The sequence below is a fragment of the Physeter macrocephalus genome, chromosome 13 (genome assembly GCF_002837175.3).
Source record: "Physeter macrocephalus isolate SW-GA chromosome 13, ASM283717v5, whole genome shotgun sequence".
Classification (NCBI taxonomy): Eukaryota; Metazoa; Chordata; class Mammalia; order Artiodactyla; family Physeteridae; genus Physeter; species Physeter macrocephalus.
The window spans coordinates 86,497,691-86,513,603 of record NC_041226.1 but is presented as its reverse complement, the minus strand read 5'-3'; the positions used below and the strand labels follow the sequence as shown (position 1 = coordinate 86,513,603).

General features: G+C 44.9%; 1 protein-coding gene and 1 non-coding gene across 6 annotated transcripts in view; both read left to right on the top strand.

The window, feature by feature from the left end:
- Positions 1 to 15,913, top strand: part of NUP214 (nucleoporin 214) — a 101,033-nt gene that overhangs the window by 65,394 nt on the left and 19,726 nt on the right. For 4 of the 5 annotated variants that reach the window (XM_007115571.4, XM_007115569.4, XM_007115568.4 and 1 more), the window contains 3 exons: positions 1,433 to 1,494; positions 3,808 to 5,646; positions 7,689 to 7,759. In XM_007115571.4, the coding sequence (XP_007115633.2) occupies positions 1,433 to 1,494; positions 3,808 to 5,646; positions 7,689 to 7,759 (1,972 nt within the window). The remainder of the gene's footprint in view (positions 1 to 1,432; positions 1,495 to 3,807; positions 5,647 to 7,688; positions 7,760 to 15,913) is intronic. The other variant, XM_007115570.4, reaches the window with a different exon arrangement.
- Positions 9,657 to 9,791, top strand: LOC112065592 (small nucleolar RNA SNORA48). Its single transcript, XR_002892123.1, has one exon. It is a non-coding gene; the product is annotated as a small nucleolar RNA SNORA48 (small nucleolar RNA).

Here is a 15,913-nt window from a genome sequence, read left to right as displayed (position 1 = left end):
TGGCTGCGTTGGGTCTTCATTGCTGCGCGCGGGCTTTCTCTAGTTGCGGCGAGCGGGGGCTCCTCTTCGTTGCGGTGCGCGGGCTTCTCGCTGCGGTGGCTTCTCTTGTTGCGGAGCACGGCTCTAGGCGCGCGGTCTTCAGTAGTTGTGGCTCACGGGCTCAGTAGTTGTGGCGCATGGGCTTAGTTGCTCCGCGGCATGTGGGATCTTCCCGGACCAGGGCTCGAACCCGAGTCCCCTGAGTTGGCAGGCGGATTCTTAACCACTGCGCCACCAGGGAAGCCCTGGAGTTACTGCATCTTTTAATCTTTACTTCTGTGAACTGATGGTCTTCTTGCCGTTTTTAAAATAACCTGAAAAGGTTTGGGTTATTGGGTCAATGGCTTACCTCTATTAGATAAAATTTCTTCAAGTTTGAGACAAAGAAGGAGAATTGTTTTCTTTTTTGATGTGATGAAATGTTTAACACGTCTTCTTAGGTGGTCTTGGTCCATTTGACGAAGCCAATGATGGGTTAAAAAGAAAACCCTAAGTCCCGTCCTTACCATTACTTACCGTATTTGGTAGCCTTGGTCCCTTATATTTTAAAGCTGTATAGTTTTACATTTGCTATTTGAACTTTTCTCACAGTGAATAGTCCGTTCTGGCTCAGCTTGTGCTGAGTTTTCTTCTTTGGTCATGGTGTCTTCATTCACGGTGTAAAGAAAATGTACAGAAAGAGAGGAGGTGATGAAAAGAGTCAGAAAAGTTTTTGAGGGCAGTTTCCTGGTGGTCTAGTGGTTAGGATTCGGCGCTTTCACTGCCAACGGCCCGGCTTCAGTCCCTGGCTGGGGAACTGAGATCCCGCAAGCCACGAGGTGCGGCCAAAATTTTAAAAAAAGAAAAGAAAAGTTTTTGAACCAGATTTCCCAGCCCAGAACTAAGCATTCTGTCAGAACGGCAGAGACGGTGACCCCTGTTCCGTGCTGTCCGTCACCTCCCTGTTGGCGTGCACTGTCCTGACGCGCTCTTTGGTCTCGGTCTGGGTCATAGAGGTCCTCCAGCCTGTCTCGTCTTCCTCACTAGGTGGGCCATCTGCTCTGGCTTCTCTTCCCACAGAAACATTCCCAGTGCGTTTCTCCTACTCCTTTGCTTTCCTTGGAATAGGTCCCCACCCCAGCCTCCACCATGCAAAGCCCAGCCGTTCCTCCAAGGTCTTCTCACCTGCTTCTCCCTTCTTACCTCACCCACAAATTGCCTCTCCCCGCTTAGAGAGCTTGCGATGGCTCTGCTGCTTCAGAGATAACGTGCTTTCACTTTGTTGACGTTTTTCTTCTGGATTTTAAGTCCCTCGAGAGCAGTTTGTGTGAATGAATTATAAAATGTATTATTAAAAAGGCAATGTTGTGCCTTGGGTTTGTTCATTTTTAGCTTCTTTTCTTCCTCTCCCTAGGACTGGCTTTAATTTTGGGATAATCACACCAACACCGTCTTCTAATTTCACTGCCACACAAGGTACAGTCTCTGCATGGCATAGCATTACTTTTGTGTTTCCCCCTAAACAAGTGCAGGTTTTGGGGGGCAGATGTGTTGACATTTTGCTTGCTGCTGTGTCTTGCCTAAAGTATCTGCAATTAACCTGGTGTTGATATCATGCACTAAAAATTGGCTAGATTTACGAAACTGTGGGGAAGGACTTCTGCTCTTCATAATTAAGTACAAGGAAAGGATTTGCTTCTAGAAAAGCAAGGCTGTGCTTTAAATGTGAATGTTTACATGTGAATTAAAATTTTTCTCCATTTTTCTCCTATGTCATTTAAAATTGTATCAATTTATAGGATGAGATAGACTTAGTACTATAGAAATCAAAGACTGAACTCATCTTTTTTCCTTGATAACCTATCAGAAAACACACTGGTCTCATGCATGTTGTTACAGATCTACCAACCAGCATGTTTTTAATGTTTAAAAGAATTTGAAGACCTGTAAGGAAACCAGATGTACTTTTTAAGTGCCTTCCAGTTCTCAGTTTAAGTAATTAAGTTTACTTTTCTTTTATTTTAAAAAGAAAGCTTTTATTATAAAAGTGATTGTTATATTTTATTATAAAAGTGATGTGTTCTAGAATCACACATTGTACCCTTAACCATTGCCATTCGGTTATATTTCCTTCTGGGGTTTTTGCTTCCACTCTATTTCATTTAACACAATCTCTTGTGAGTTTTCCAGTATTCTTGAAAATCTTGTGTAAATGTCATTTTTGATGGCTACATAATTTCTATCCTGTGGATATGCCATAATTTATTTAACTATTCACCTTTTGGACATTAAGGCTCTTTCCAGGTTTTCCCTATGATAAATAAGACAATGACCATCTTTCATCTCTTCATTCAACACATATTTTTGTGAGTGCTTTCTATGCCTCAGCCCAAGTGGTAGAAGTTTTTTTTAGTAAAAAAGGGATCTCCTAAAACCTCCTAGAGGGAGATTAGGGAGCTGAAAGCATAGCAGACTTCCTAAACCTGAGCTGTGTGTGGCACTTGAAGGGTTGTGGATCTCATTCCTTTCTCTCTGGAATAGTGATTCTTAAACTGTTCTGCCCACTTAGATGTGGCTGAATACCCTTGAGGCCCACCCTCTCCCCAGTCTCACTTTCTAGAAGAAAAACAACTCAATGATATAAAAAGATTGGAGAGGAACAGAATCATTGTCAAAAATCCTAAATGAAATAAATTAGTAATAAAACACAATAGTAATTCCATAAACATTTTCATTCATACAAGAATAGACAACAATCCAAAATCATAAACAACTCAGTACAACACCAGTGATACAAAGAGGGGTTTCTGGAAATTACCTGTATATAGTAAGGGCTTTGCAGTGTTCTCAGGAGTTGGTGATAGACAGACTTTTTAAAACAGCATGCAGTTAGAAACATCAACCAGCACTTTCGATAGACCAATTTCAGTTTGTAAGTATCAAATTAGTCTTTATCGATCAGTTTTTTGACCAGGCCTTGTGAGTGCTTTACCTGTATTTCATTTAATCTTCATAACGACTCTGTGAGGTACATACTGTTATTAATCTCTCTCTTCCAAATGGAGAAATTGAAGCCCAGAGAAGTCAATTAACTTTTCCAGAGTTGCACAGCCAGCAAGTGGCAGAGCCCCCAGCCTCAGAGCCCACCCATGTCCTTGACCATCTGGCCACACTGCCGCCGTGAAAGCACTTAGTGAGGAGAGCACTAGGAAGTAGCCCTTAATTATAGGTAAAAATGATTGCCTGTGGATTGACACTTTATCTGTCCATAAAACCAAAGGAGGAATTCCCTGGTGGTCCAGTGGTTAGGACTCTGTGCTCTCACTGTCAAGGACCTGGATTCAATCCCTGGTTGGGGAACTAAGATCCCACAAGCCGCACGGTGCGGCCAAAAAAAAAAAAAAACCACCAAAGGATCAATTCCTGGTCTCTCAGGAGGTCCATAGGCTAGTACTGTTGCCAGGAACGTTACTGCGGTGCACACAATGTGGGAAGATGCCTTTTCTTTCTCGTTTGGACCACTAGGTTAATTTCATGTACTCTAGATAGAGGTGTATTTGTTATGATTTAATGGTCATAAAGAGAACGTTCGTTCATCCCACCTCAGTGAGATGACTCAGAGCTAACGTTCCTGCGGAGAAGCATTTGTTCTGTCTGCTGCTGTCAGAACAAGCTGTCCCTGACAGTATGAAGGGAGGAGAGAGGCTTTGGCTTAGAAAAGTCAGTGAGACTGTGACAGGTCATATTTTGTGAAATCCAGTCCATTTCCTAATTTCTGTTTCTTGCTAGGGGCAGCACCCCCCGGCAAAGAGTCAAACCAGCTGGACACATTCTCCTTTGGCGGGACAGGCAAACCTTTTTACGAGGCCATTCCTGAAAGCTCACCTCCCTCGGGAATGATGACGTCAAGTAGCACGGGAGCTGCTGGTCCCTCTCCAGGGGAGTCTGCTCCGTCCGGCGGCAGGCCCGTGGCACCTTCTGGAATTGCTCTTTCCGCCCCCTCTGGCAAGCTGGAAGCTCCACCGTCCAAGTTGGGAGAGCTTCTGTTTCCAAGTTCTCTGGCTGGAGAGACTCTAGGAAGTTTTTCAGGACTGCGGGTTGGCCAAGCAGATGATTCCACAAAGGCAGCCAGTAAGGCTTCATCCCCAGGCGGGACTGGTGCTAGTGCACAGCCCACCAAGACCTCGGCCGTCCCCTCCGGGTTTAGTTTCACCGGCCCCGTGGTGCTGGGGAAGCCCGCGGAGCCTCCCGTGACGTCCTCTGCGGCTGCCACCGCAGTGACCCTGGCGGCGGCGGCGGCGGCGGGCCCCAGCCCCAGCCTCAGCCCCGGCAGTTCCTCGACTGGCGTCTTTGGCAGCCTGCCGCTCACCAGTGCGGGACCGTCCAGCGTAATCAGTTTTGGGGGACTATCTCTAAGCGGTAGCAAGACCAGTTTTCCGTTCGGAGGCCAGCAGACAAGTAGTACAGCGCCGTCCTCTGCCGCTGCCACGCCCCTTCCTACGTCCCTCCCCGCCTCGTCGTTTGGCGGCCTCCTGAGTTCAGCGTCTGCTCCCGCCCCGCCCACGTCCTCCGCTAAGAGCACGGAAGCAGCCACGTCGTCATCGGCTCTGCCTGAGAAGCCAGGTGGTAGTGAGGCCCTGCTGTCGACGGCCTCCCTCCTAGGGCAGCAGCCCTCCGCCCAGCTTCCCCAGGCTCCTCCTCAAACGTCTGACTCTGTGAAGAAGGAGCCCGCTCTCGCCCAGCCTGCGGTCGGCAGCCCTGGTACGGCGGCGCCCAGTGCCACCGTCCTAGCGCCGTCCGCGGAGGCCACTCCGGCAGCCACCGGGGCCCCAGACGCCAAGACCGAACCGCCGTCCCCTGCCCCCGCCCCGGCCGCGCCTGGGCAGATCGCCGTCGCAGCACCTGCCGTGCCAGGTGCTGGCCCCGTGGCCCCGGAAACATCCAGGCCTCCCGCCACCTCCAGCGCTGTTTCCAGTGATGCTCCAGGCCCAGCCACGGAGCCCGCAGTGTTTGGGGCGGTCACTTCGGGCTCGCCTGTCTTTACTCAGCCGCCGGCCGCCAGCTCTAGCTCGGCTTTCAGCCAGCTCACCGGCCACACAGCCACCGCCCCCTCGGCGACCCCCATGTTTGGGCAGGTGGCCGCCAGCACCGCCCCGAGCCTGTTCGGGCAGCAGGCCGGCGGCATCGCCAGCACGGCGGCTGCCGCGCCGCAGGTCAGCGGCTCGGGGTTCGGCAGCCCAGCGTTTGGCGCCTCCACCCCGGCGGTCTTTGGACAGACGAGCTTCGGGCAGGCCCCGGCCTTCGGGCAGCCGGCCAGCAGCCCCGCGAGCGGCTTCTCCTTCAGTCAGCCCGGCTTCAGCTCCGTGCCGGCTTTCGGTCAGTCCGCGTCCGCCACCCCCACGTCCACCAGCGGGAATGTCTTCGGTGCCTCTTCAAGCGCCAGCAGCTCCAGCTCCTTCTCATTTGGACAGTCTTCCGCCAACACTGGAGGGGGGCTCTTTGGCCAGAGCAGCCCTCCTGCTTTTGGCCAGAGTCCTGGCTTTGGGCAGGGAGGCTCTGTGTTCGGTGGCACCTCAGCCACCACCACGACAGCGCCATCCTCTGGGTTTAGCTTTTGTCAAGCTTCAGGTAAGAACTTATAGATGATTTTTACTTTTTGTCCTCTGTATTGTTTGAAACATTTGCAGCAAATCTGCATTAGTTTGGTGATTAAGAGAAAGGAAGGGGGCTTCCCTGGTGGCGCAGTGGTTGCGCGTCCGCCTGCCGATGCAGGGGAACCGGGTTCGCGCCCCGGTCTGGGAGGATCCCACGTGCCGCGGAGCGGCTGGGCCCGTGAGCCATGGCCGCTGAGCCTGCGCGTCAGGCGCCTGTGCTCCGCAACGGGAGAGGCCGCGACAGAGGGAGGCCCGCATACCACAAAAAAAAAAAAAAAAAAAAAAAAAGAGAGAAAGGAAGGGAAAACAGAAGAGGCTCTGGGAAGTGCGAAGGCAGCCAGGCCACTGGCAGTCTCGGGCATTTCTTTGGTCTAAAATCACTGCAGCTCCAGGTCTGCTTCTCAGCAAGTTCTCCGCTCCCCTAGCCACCGGAGTGCCGGTTTCATGGGGGGAGAAAACCAGGGTAAGGTCATGGCGAGTAACGTATGACTCGTAAGTATGAAATTTTACATTTGCAAGGTGCTTTAGAGGTCATTATGTCCAGACCTGTCAAGCCTCGAGGTGACTGACCTAATGTCATTTAGTGCCAGTAGTGGAGCCAGGACTAGACTCCAGAGCTCCTCATCCTAGCCCACTGCGCTGCCAGTATTTCATATTTCCTCTGACACCATCGTGCTTTCTAGAAGGGCAAATAATGACATTCGAGAAGTTGGATTTTTTTTTCTATTTTCAGTGTAATTTTTTTTAAAAAAAACAAATCTTTAAATTTTACTATTTTTGAAAGTAAAATGTAATCCTCACTATTGCATGTCCAATCTTAGCAGCTGCTTTTGCTCCTAAAACCAGTAGACAGGACAACTCGAATATCTTTTCTAATTTTCCTTTCTCCATGGTTATCTCATGAAAGGCATTTCTTCAGCCACCAGGCTCAGGGGATGGGGGGGCGCGGAATCAAAGATCAATGATTTCCTGGTGGACAGGATTACAAGTAACTGCGCGCTCACTCCTTCGGTGAAAATTTATTTGAAACTGGTTCATAATTTATTAGAAAGGAAGTCATTTCCTTCCTGCCTTCAACAAACGTTTGTGAAGCTCCCACTATGTTCCGCTACAAGAACACAGTGGTGCAAGACAGTTTTGGGATCCACCTGATGCCCTGAAGAGGCTGGTTGGCCTGTTTGAGTGACGGGAGGTGTGATAAGTTGGTCTAGAGAACGGGCAGGGAAGAGAAGCCTCGTGGGTCTTAAAAGAGAGTGGGATAGTTAACGCTATCGCTAGTGCATCTTTTGGTTCTGGAGTCAAAACTTGAGAATCCTCACTCACAAGTATAATCAAAACTGTTTCAGTACAACTGAGAACCTCTGAAAAACCCTTATTTCCTACAGGAGCTAAGTGGAAAGATAACCTGAGCAGCCTCCTCCAGCGCTGGTTGAGGAACTGATACTTGCCTGAGCTGCCCTGCCTAGACCAGTAGCAGAAATGAGCATGGAACTCTTGTCCTCCAACTCCTCGTCTAGGGCTCTTTTGTTATAAAATATAGTTCTGCCTGATTTTCCCAGGCCCTGTTAACTCAGCACCTCAACCATGTTATGTCACCTAGAAGAAAGATAAACTACCCTGAAAGAATCTGGTATTTGAGATTAGAGGTAACCAGGGAGTACGAATATTCATGATTTTAAGTCAGTCATTGGAAGCACTTCTTGGCAGCTGTAAGTCTAGGGGAGCTACTCTGAGAGTCCTCACCCACCTGGGGTTTGGTAGGAGACAAGGATTCAGTCCTTGGGACTTTGGGACTTTTTTTACTATTATAAAATTCTAGCAATGAAAAAAAGTTTTTTTAATTATTTACTCATAATTTTCTCCATTTCCTAGGTAGGAAAACAGATTTTCTTCATGAGTTGATTTATTGTGAGGCACTTTAGCACACCTGAATGCCATTTTAAAAAGAAAAAACAAAACTTTGATATTATAGAAGGTTCATCCAAATTAAACCTTGGTTTTCTTTTTATTTTACAGGTTTTGGGTCTAGTAATACTGGTTCTTTGTTTGGTCAAGCAGCGAGTACTGGTGGAACAGTCTTTGGCCAGGTAAATATGGATGTTTGCCTCTATTCGTGTCAACATGTATCAAACCCATTTGCGTCGTTCCTGTAGGATGCAATCAGTCATGTTCCCGTAGGATGTAACCAGTTCTGTAGGATGTAATCAGTCATGTTCCTATAGGATGTAACCAGCCCCAGCAAACAGCCCTGTTCTCAAGTTCTGCCTTCTGTAGCTCCCTTGGGGACACAGAAGTCTCAGCCTCTGATTTGAGAGAATCACTACAGTTTTGATCCTTGTGTGAAAGTCCTCTCGGGAAGCACTTTAAAGCACATTGCCTGATTTCCATCAATCTTCTGCCTGTTGTTAGGCCAGGGATTGGCAAACTATGGCCCATGGGTTAAATCTGCTCCTCGGCCTTTTTTTTTTTTTTTTTTTTTTTTTTAAAGGCTGTTGAGCTAAGAGTTTTTATTTTTTTAAGTCGTTGTTTAAACTAGATGAAGAAGAATATGAAACAGAAACTGTATATGGCTCCTGTGCGAAGCAGTATGTAGTCCAGGGACCTTTCGGTGACCTGAGCCGTTTCACTTTGTCTAGCCAGTGGTTATCTGTGTGCTGGGTGTGGTTTTCAGTGCTGTACACACACTGAGTCATGGAATCATTAGTACTTGTATAAGGTAGTGCTGTTATTATCCCCATTTGACGGATGAGGACACGGAGGACCCAGAGGGGTTAAATTTACTGTTGTAAAAGCTAGCTGCTTTTAGATCATAGTAACTTCATAAGGTACTCTGATACATTGGAAACGATTGTGACTTTCTAAAGGTGGGGTTGGTACTTGTCCAGTATTTAAGAAAGTGGTAGCCATATTATATGTCTCTTCCAAGTCTTCAATAGGAGATTTTCTTTATCACCTTTTTCCTTAGAAGATGGGCCCTGCCCTAGTCAGTGATCCTAGACCAAGAAACAGAACTTCTGGTTTTCAAGTTCCCCACTGAAAACAGCTAAAAATGGCTACATAAAACGTACAAACCGTAGTTTCAAAAGCACTTATAAACTAACAAGGTATTTGACCAAACCAGATTAAAGGGAAAATGGGAACCTGTAGAAGTGAGTGGAGCACAGAAGCCAGTTCTGCCCTGAGAGCATCTACTAATCTGAGAGCACCTGAATTGCCTATGTTAACAACCCCAAAAGGGCAAAGGGGCAGACATCATTCACCAAGACGTGTGCAAAGTGGGAGGGCTAAAAGAGACCCTCCCCACCATAAGCTGTGACTCCAGATTCACCGGTCTCGGCCTGAGAATGCGGCTTGACCCGGTCCGAGGATGGCGGTGTCTCCAGATGTCTGGCAGAAGAGCACAGGCCACTCTGAAGAAACGTAACTGTGGGCCTCAGATAGTTTTTAAGGACATTGATTCCCACACGTAGATTCATCACAACAGGAAACAAGGAACTATGATCAAGAGCCAGAATAAACATGAGACACACATTTCCAAAGACTTCCTAGACTATAAAACAGCTGTGTTTTATGTGCCATAAAGAAATAAAAGACAAACTTGAAAATACCAGGTATGGGAAGATCCCACATGCGGCGGAGTAACTAAGCCCGTGAGCCACGACTACTGAGCCCGCACGCCTAGAGCTTGTGCTTCACAGCAAGAGAAGCCCGCGCACCGCAACGAAGAGTAGCCCCCGCTCACCACAACTAGAGAAAGCCCGCGCGCAGCAACGAAGACCCAACGCAGCCAAGAAAAAAAAAAAGTTGAACGTCATAAACAGTTATATGTCAAAATTCATTGAGTCCGTACATAGAAAACTTAATAGAAAACACAGCAGAAAGGAAAAGGACAAGAGACTTCATAAAAAAGGATAGTGTTGGTTACACAGCATTGTGGAACGTACTCAATGCCACTGAATTATACACTTAAAGTCCTTAAAATGTTGCCGCTGACCTGGGTCGAGTGGCACCTAGTTGTCGGTGCCTGTCTCAGATCAGCCGGGGACAAAGCAACTCCCTGTTTATCCCAGCTTGGCTTCTGGTTGGTGCCCATGCCTGGTTCATGCCCCAGACGCATGGGGGAGAAAAAGCTTAAAATGGTAAGTTTCATGTATATTTTACCACAATTTAGAAAAAGAGAGAAATAAGAAAACATTTTTTAAAAAGGATAGCCAGAGGACCATAAACATATTCAACTTAATTAGTAACACTAAGTAAAACCACTAAGAGATGCACACCTGTAACACAGCAAATATTTAAAAGCCCAACAATACCAAACGTCAGCAGATATGCAGAGCCACAGAAACTCACGTACACTCTTAGCTGGGGCGTAGGTTGGCACACCACCTTGGAAAATAGTCTGGTGTGATCTAGTAAAGCCCTGTGGTTCCACTCCTAGTTTGTTCTTTAGAGAAACTGATGCACCCGTGCGCCAGGGTACAATGTTATAATAACTGAGGACTAGAAGCAACCCAGACGGTTATGGCCATTCCACTGGGTAGATGAACTTATGTTATTCTGTAGTAGAACATTACTACATTGTGGAAATGAACAAATTAGAGCTACATGCGTGACTTTCACAGGCATAAATTTTTTCTCTCTCTCGCAGGCATAATTTGAGCCAAGAGATTTAAAGCTTACTGTGATAAACTCCATATTGGTTACTGCCCTGCACCTCATGTTCTTCCTTCACAGAAATTATATTTGCAATTGGAGGGGCTAGAAATTCAAATGAATTTTTTTCTATCATGGCAGGGGCTTTATCTGTTACATTTGTTGCTATATCCCCAGTGCTTAGAACGGTGGCTAGCACAGGATAAGTATTGTAAAAATGAATGAATTTTCAGGTAGTAGGGGTATTCTCAGAAAAATCTAAGCATACAGGTAGATTCTGGCCAGGATATAGAAGAACTTCATTTTCATCATAATACCAAGAAAAAGCCAGATGGTGTGAAAACCACACTAATTCTGTGGATATTAGAATTATCTAGTGCTGTGTAACAAATTACCCCAAAACTCAGTAGCATTCTCCAGTGGTTGGTTTGGCTGTTAGTTCCAACCTTAACTGGAACTCTTTGCTACAACAGCTACATGTGGCTTCTCTGTATGGTCTGGGCTTCCTTATAACATGGTGGCTGAATTCCACAGAAGCATATTCGAAGAAAGAGAGGGAGCCAGGCAGAAGCTGTCCTCAGAAGTCACAGAGCATCATTTATACTGCATCTTCTTGTTCAAGGCAGTCACAAAGCCCCACCCAGGTTCAAGCGGAGGGGAATAGACTTCACCTCTGGCTCTAGCAGAGCATTTAGGTCTAGAAATACTACTGTGACCATCGTTGGAAAATATAATCTGTCACAATGGGACCATCAAAACATGGCAGAGAGCCTTGTTGAATTGATTTCCAGACAGGGGAGTTAATCGTAGGTGAGCTTGATGGTACAGCAGCTTTTGGGGGCAAATGTCAGGTCTGGGTTTAGGAAGTGGAAGAGAGAGGCCTTGCTGAGGGAAGTTTACTGGCTGGGGAAGCCAGAGGAAGCTATTGGCAACAATGAGGGCAAACAAATGACCGATAAACACACGAAAAGATAATCAATAGTATTATAAACATTAGGAAAATGAAAATCAAAACCATAATGAGATACCACTCCACAACCACTAGGAGGGCTATAATTTAAAAAAAAAAAACAGCAAAGAATATCAAGTATTGCTAAAGATTGGAGAGATTGGAACCCTCATATATTGCTGGTTGGAATGGAAAATTGTACAGCCATTGTGGAAAACAGGTTCCTTGAAAAGCTAAACATAGAACTGTCATATGACCCAGCAGAACTCAGACACTTGCTCACCACTGCTCATTGCAGCATTATTCACAATGGCCAAAAGATGGAAACAGCCCAGTGTTCATCAACAGAGGACTGGATAAACAAAAGGTCGTCTGTTCATACAAAGGAATATTATTCAGCCTTCAAAAGGAATAAGGTTGTGATTCATATTACACATGGATAAATCGTGAATACATTATATTAAGTAAAATAAGCCAGACATAAAAGGACAAATATTGTATGATTCCACTTGTATGGAATATTTAGGTAAATCCATGGAGCCGGGAAGTAGATTAGAGCCTACCAGGAACTGGGGGGAGGAGGGACCAGGGAGTTCTTATTTAATGGTTACAGAATTTCAGTTTTGGTGATGAAAAATTTTGGAAATAGTGGTAATTGTTGCACAACATTGTGAATATAATTAATGCTACTCAATTGTATACTAAAAGATGATTAAAAGGGCAAATTTTATGTCATACATAGTTTACCACACTTTTTAAAACTTAAAGATGTAATATACCAAAACCATTGAATTTTATACTTTATAAATTTATTTATTTTTTACTTATTTATTTCTGGCTGCGTTGGGTCTTCATTGCTGTGCACGGGCTTTCTCTAGCTGCGGCGAGCAGGGGCCACTCTTCATTGTGGTGCGTTGGCCTCTCATTGTGGTGGCTTCTCTTGTTGAGGAGCACGGGCTCTAGGCACACGGGCTTCAGTAGTTGTGGCACATGGGCTCAGTAGTTGTGGCTCACAGGCTCCAGAGTGCAGGCTCGGTAGTTGCGACACACGGGCTTAGTTGCTCTGCGGCATGTGGGATCTTCCTGGACCAGGGATCAAACCCGTGTCCGCTGCATTGGCAGGTGGATTCTTAACCACTGTGCCACCAGGTAAGTCCTGAATTTTATACTTTAAATCAGTGAGTTGTGTGGTACATGAATTATATCCCAGTAAAGCTGCTTCTAAAAAAACAACAACAACAAATTGGAGTCTGAAAGACTTGCAAGTTCAGTATTAAAAATCCTCTATTCAGGGCTTCCCTGGTGGCACAGTGGTTGAGAGTCCGCCTGCCAATGCAGGGGACACGGGTTCATGCCCCGGTCCGGGAGGCTCCCACATGCCACGGATCGGCTAGGCCCGTGAGCCGTGGCCGCTGAGCCTGCGCGTCCGGAGCCTGTGCTCTGCCACGGGAGAGGCCACAACAGTGAGAGGCCCGTGTACCGCAAAAAAAAAAAATCCTCTATTCACCTCTCCCCCAATTTTGCTGAGAGAAAGAAAGTAAAGCAGAAAGAACTTGCAGTCTTGCAACCTCCTGTTCCCTGAAACTGTTGAATCCAAAAGTAGCACTGCAGCCTAACTGCCTCCTGGCCCCAGGCTCCAACACTTATACGACAAATAACCTAAGCCCTAAGCAAAGACAGTGTTTGGCTAACCAGAGGTGAGTTCGGTCTAAATCTGTGAACCAGTTCCCGATCAACTGGACACTTAGTGAGATCTGAATAATTGCCTCCTCACTTTAGGACACAGACAAGAGTGGTCTCTTACTCTCTGGGGAAAATGCTAGCATTCCTCAGTCACCACACCACCATTCCTCTGTATAAAGTCCAGTATACCTAACAAACAAAAAAAGTTATGTAACATATGAAGAAGCAAAATGAAAAGGGGGACCTACGGTCATACTTTAGAAATCAGCAAAAAATAACCTACAGATGATCCAGTATTAGAACTAACAGGCAGAGACTTTATAATAACTGTTGTGCTCAAGGATTTACAGGAAAATAACAGAATGGTTGAATAAGGAATCTCAGAAGAGAAATGGGAATTACAAAAACAAATAGAAAGTCAGTCTGTATCTGAAGTTTAAATCTAATATCCAAAATAAAAAACGATTAGACAGGTTAAACAGCAGAGTGAATACTACAGAAGAACAGTGAACTTGAAAATATGTCAATAGAAATTACCTAAAATGAAGCTCCAAGAGACTGAAAAAAAAATTGGACAGAACATCAGTGACCTGTGCAACAGTATCAGGCAATTCAACATAATGCAATCAGAGTCCCAAAATGAGAGGAAACAGAATTGGTGAGAAAAAATTTTTTTGAAGAGACAATGGCCAGGCTTTTTCAAATTTGTTGAAGGACAGGAATCCACAAATCTAAGACACTCTCTGAACCTCAGAAAACAACCCCTGGACACAACCTAGTTAAGCTTCTGAAAACCAAATACAAAAAGAAAACTTTTAAAGCAGCTGAAGAAAAATGATTGATGACATAAAGAGAAACAATGTATTGTGCGGTTAATAACAAGGAATTAAATATATGACAACCATAGCAAAAAGGCAAAAAGAACATCTTTGCTACCTTTGAGTAAATCAGTGCTTCTCAACCGGTATCGATTTTGCCCCCCGGGGGAATTTCACAATCACAATGTCTGGAGACACGTTTGATCCTGGTGAGTGGGGGATGCTACTGGCATCTCGTGGGTAGAGGCTAAACATCCTACAGCCCTCCAAAACAAAGAATTATGTGGCCCAAAATGTCAATAATGCCACTGTGAAGAAACCATTAGGAAGACAAAGATTTCTTAGAACACAAAAAAGCACTAACCATAAAAGAAGAAATTGAAAAACTGGATTTCATTAAAATTACAAACTTATGCTCATCAAAAGACTTTGTTATGAAAATGAAAAGGCAAGGTATAGACTGGGAGAAAATATTTACAATACATAAATTAAAGGGCTTCTGTCCAGAATATATAAAGAACTCCTATGACTCAAAAATAAAAAGACACCTCAATTTTAAAATAAGCAAAATACTTGGACAGATAACTTTACAAAAGGGGCTATGCAAATGGCCAATAAGCACCTGAAAACTTGCTCAGCATTGTTAGTCATCAGAGAAATGCAGATTAAAACCATGAGATACTATGTCATACCTGTAGAATTACTGAAATTTAAGAACCAACGAGACCAAATGTGGAAAAGATCTAGAGTGACTAGATCTCTTAATGCGTTGCTGGTTGGTGGGAAGGTAAAATGGTGCGGTCTCTTTGGAAAACCATTTGGCAATTTCTCAGTAAGTTAAATATACACGAATTTTATGGTTTAGCAATTCTAGTCCTAGGTATTCACCCCAAAGAAATGAAAATATATACTCACAGGCAGACTTCTATCAGAATGTTCATGGGAGCTTTGTTGATGATAGTCCAGACCTGGAAACAGTCCAGACGTTCATCAGCAGGAGAACAGTAGACCCTGGCACCCTCACACCGTGGAACCCTATTCAGCAATAAGAAGGGAAGGATGGCTAATGGCATGCAACCATAGGGATGGCTCTCAAGAGCATATGTTGTGTCTAGCCAGGTCATTTAGGCAAGAAATGAAATAAAGGCATCCAGATTGGCAAGGAGGAAGTAAAACTATGCATCTGCAGGTAACATGATCATGTATATAGAAATCCCAAAGGAATCCACTGCAGAACTAGAACTAATGAATGGGACCAGCAAGTTTGCAGGATGCAAGATCGGTATATAAAAATTAATTGTATTTCTGTACACTTTCAACAAACCATCTGAAAATGAAATTAAATTAAGAAAGCAATTCATTTTCAATATTATGAAAAGAAGTAAAATACTTAGAAATAAATTTAACAGAAGTGCAAAACATGTGCTCTGAATACAATGAAACATTGTTTAAAGAAATTAAAGGTGATCTAAATAAATGGAAGGACATGCTGTGCTTATGGATCAGAAGATTTAATGTTGTTAAAATGGCAGTAGAGAACCAGGACTGTGAAAATTAACTTAACATTCATGCCGGATTCAGTAATGAGTAAGACAGACAAAAGTGGCTGTGTCCATAGAGCTTACATTTTGGGGGGGTGGGGAGGGCTGTCAGTCTTTATTAAAACAGTTTCATTTCAGATAGTTAATTTAAGTACTCTGAAGACAGTGAAGCAAGATGATGTGGCGAGTAATCGGGGAAGCTGATTGAGGTCGATAGTCAGGAAGTGCCTCTCTGAAGAAGTCTCATAAATGTCTGTTTTTACATTTGTTTCTTTGAATCAGGATCAAGTCAGGTTCACTCCCTGAGATTGGCTGATAGTTCTCTTCAGCCTCTGTGTCTATAAATTGCCCTCCCAGGACCGCCCCTCTTTTATTTTCCCTCATAGTACAGTTGATGAACAAAGCAGATTGTTGGTCCTTTGGAGATCCCTGCAGTGTAGCTCCCGATTAACTTGTTCCTCTGTCCTCTCTGTTACTTCCTGGGGAATGGTGCTTGGGTCTGGAGGCTGGATGAGACTCACAGGATTTTTTGGCAATTTTATTAGGCTGGATCTTGAACACTAGCTCTCTATTCAATGATGTAAAGGAGTTGATTTT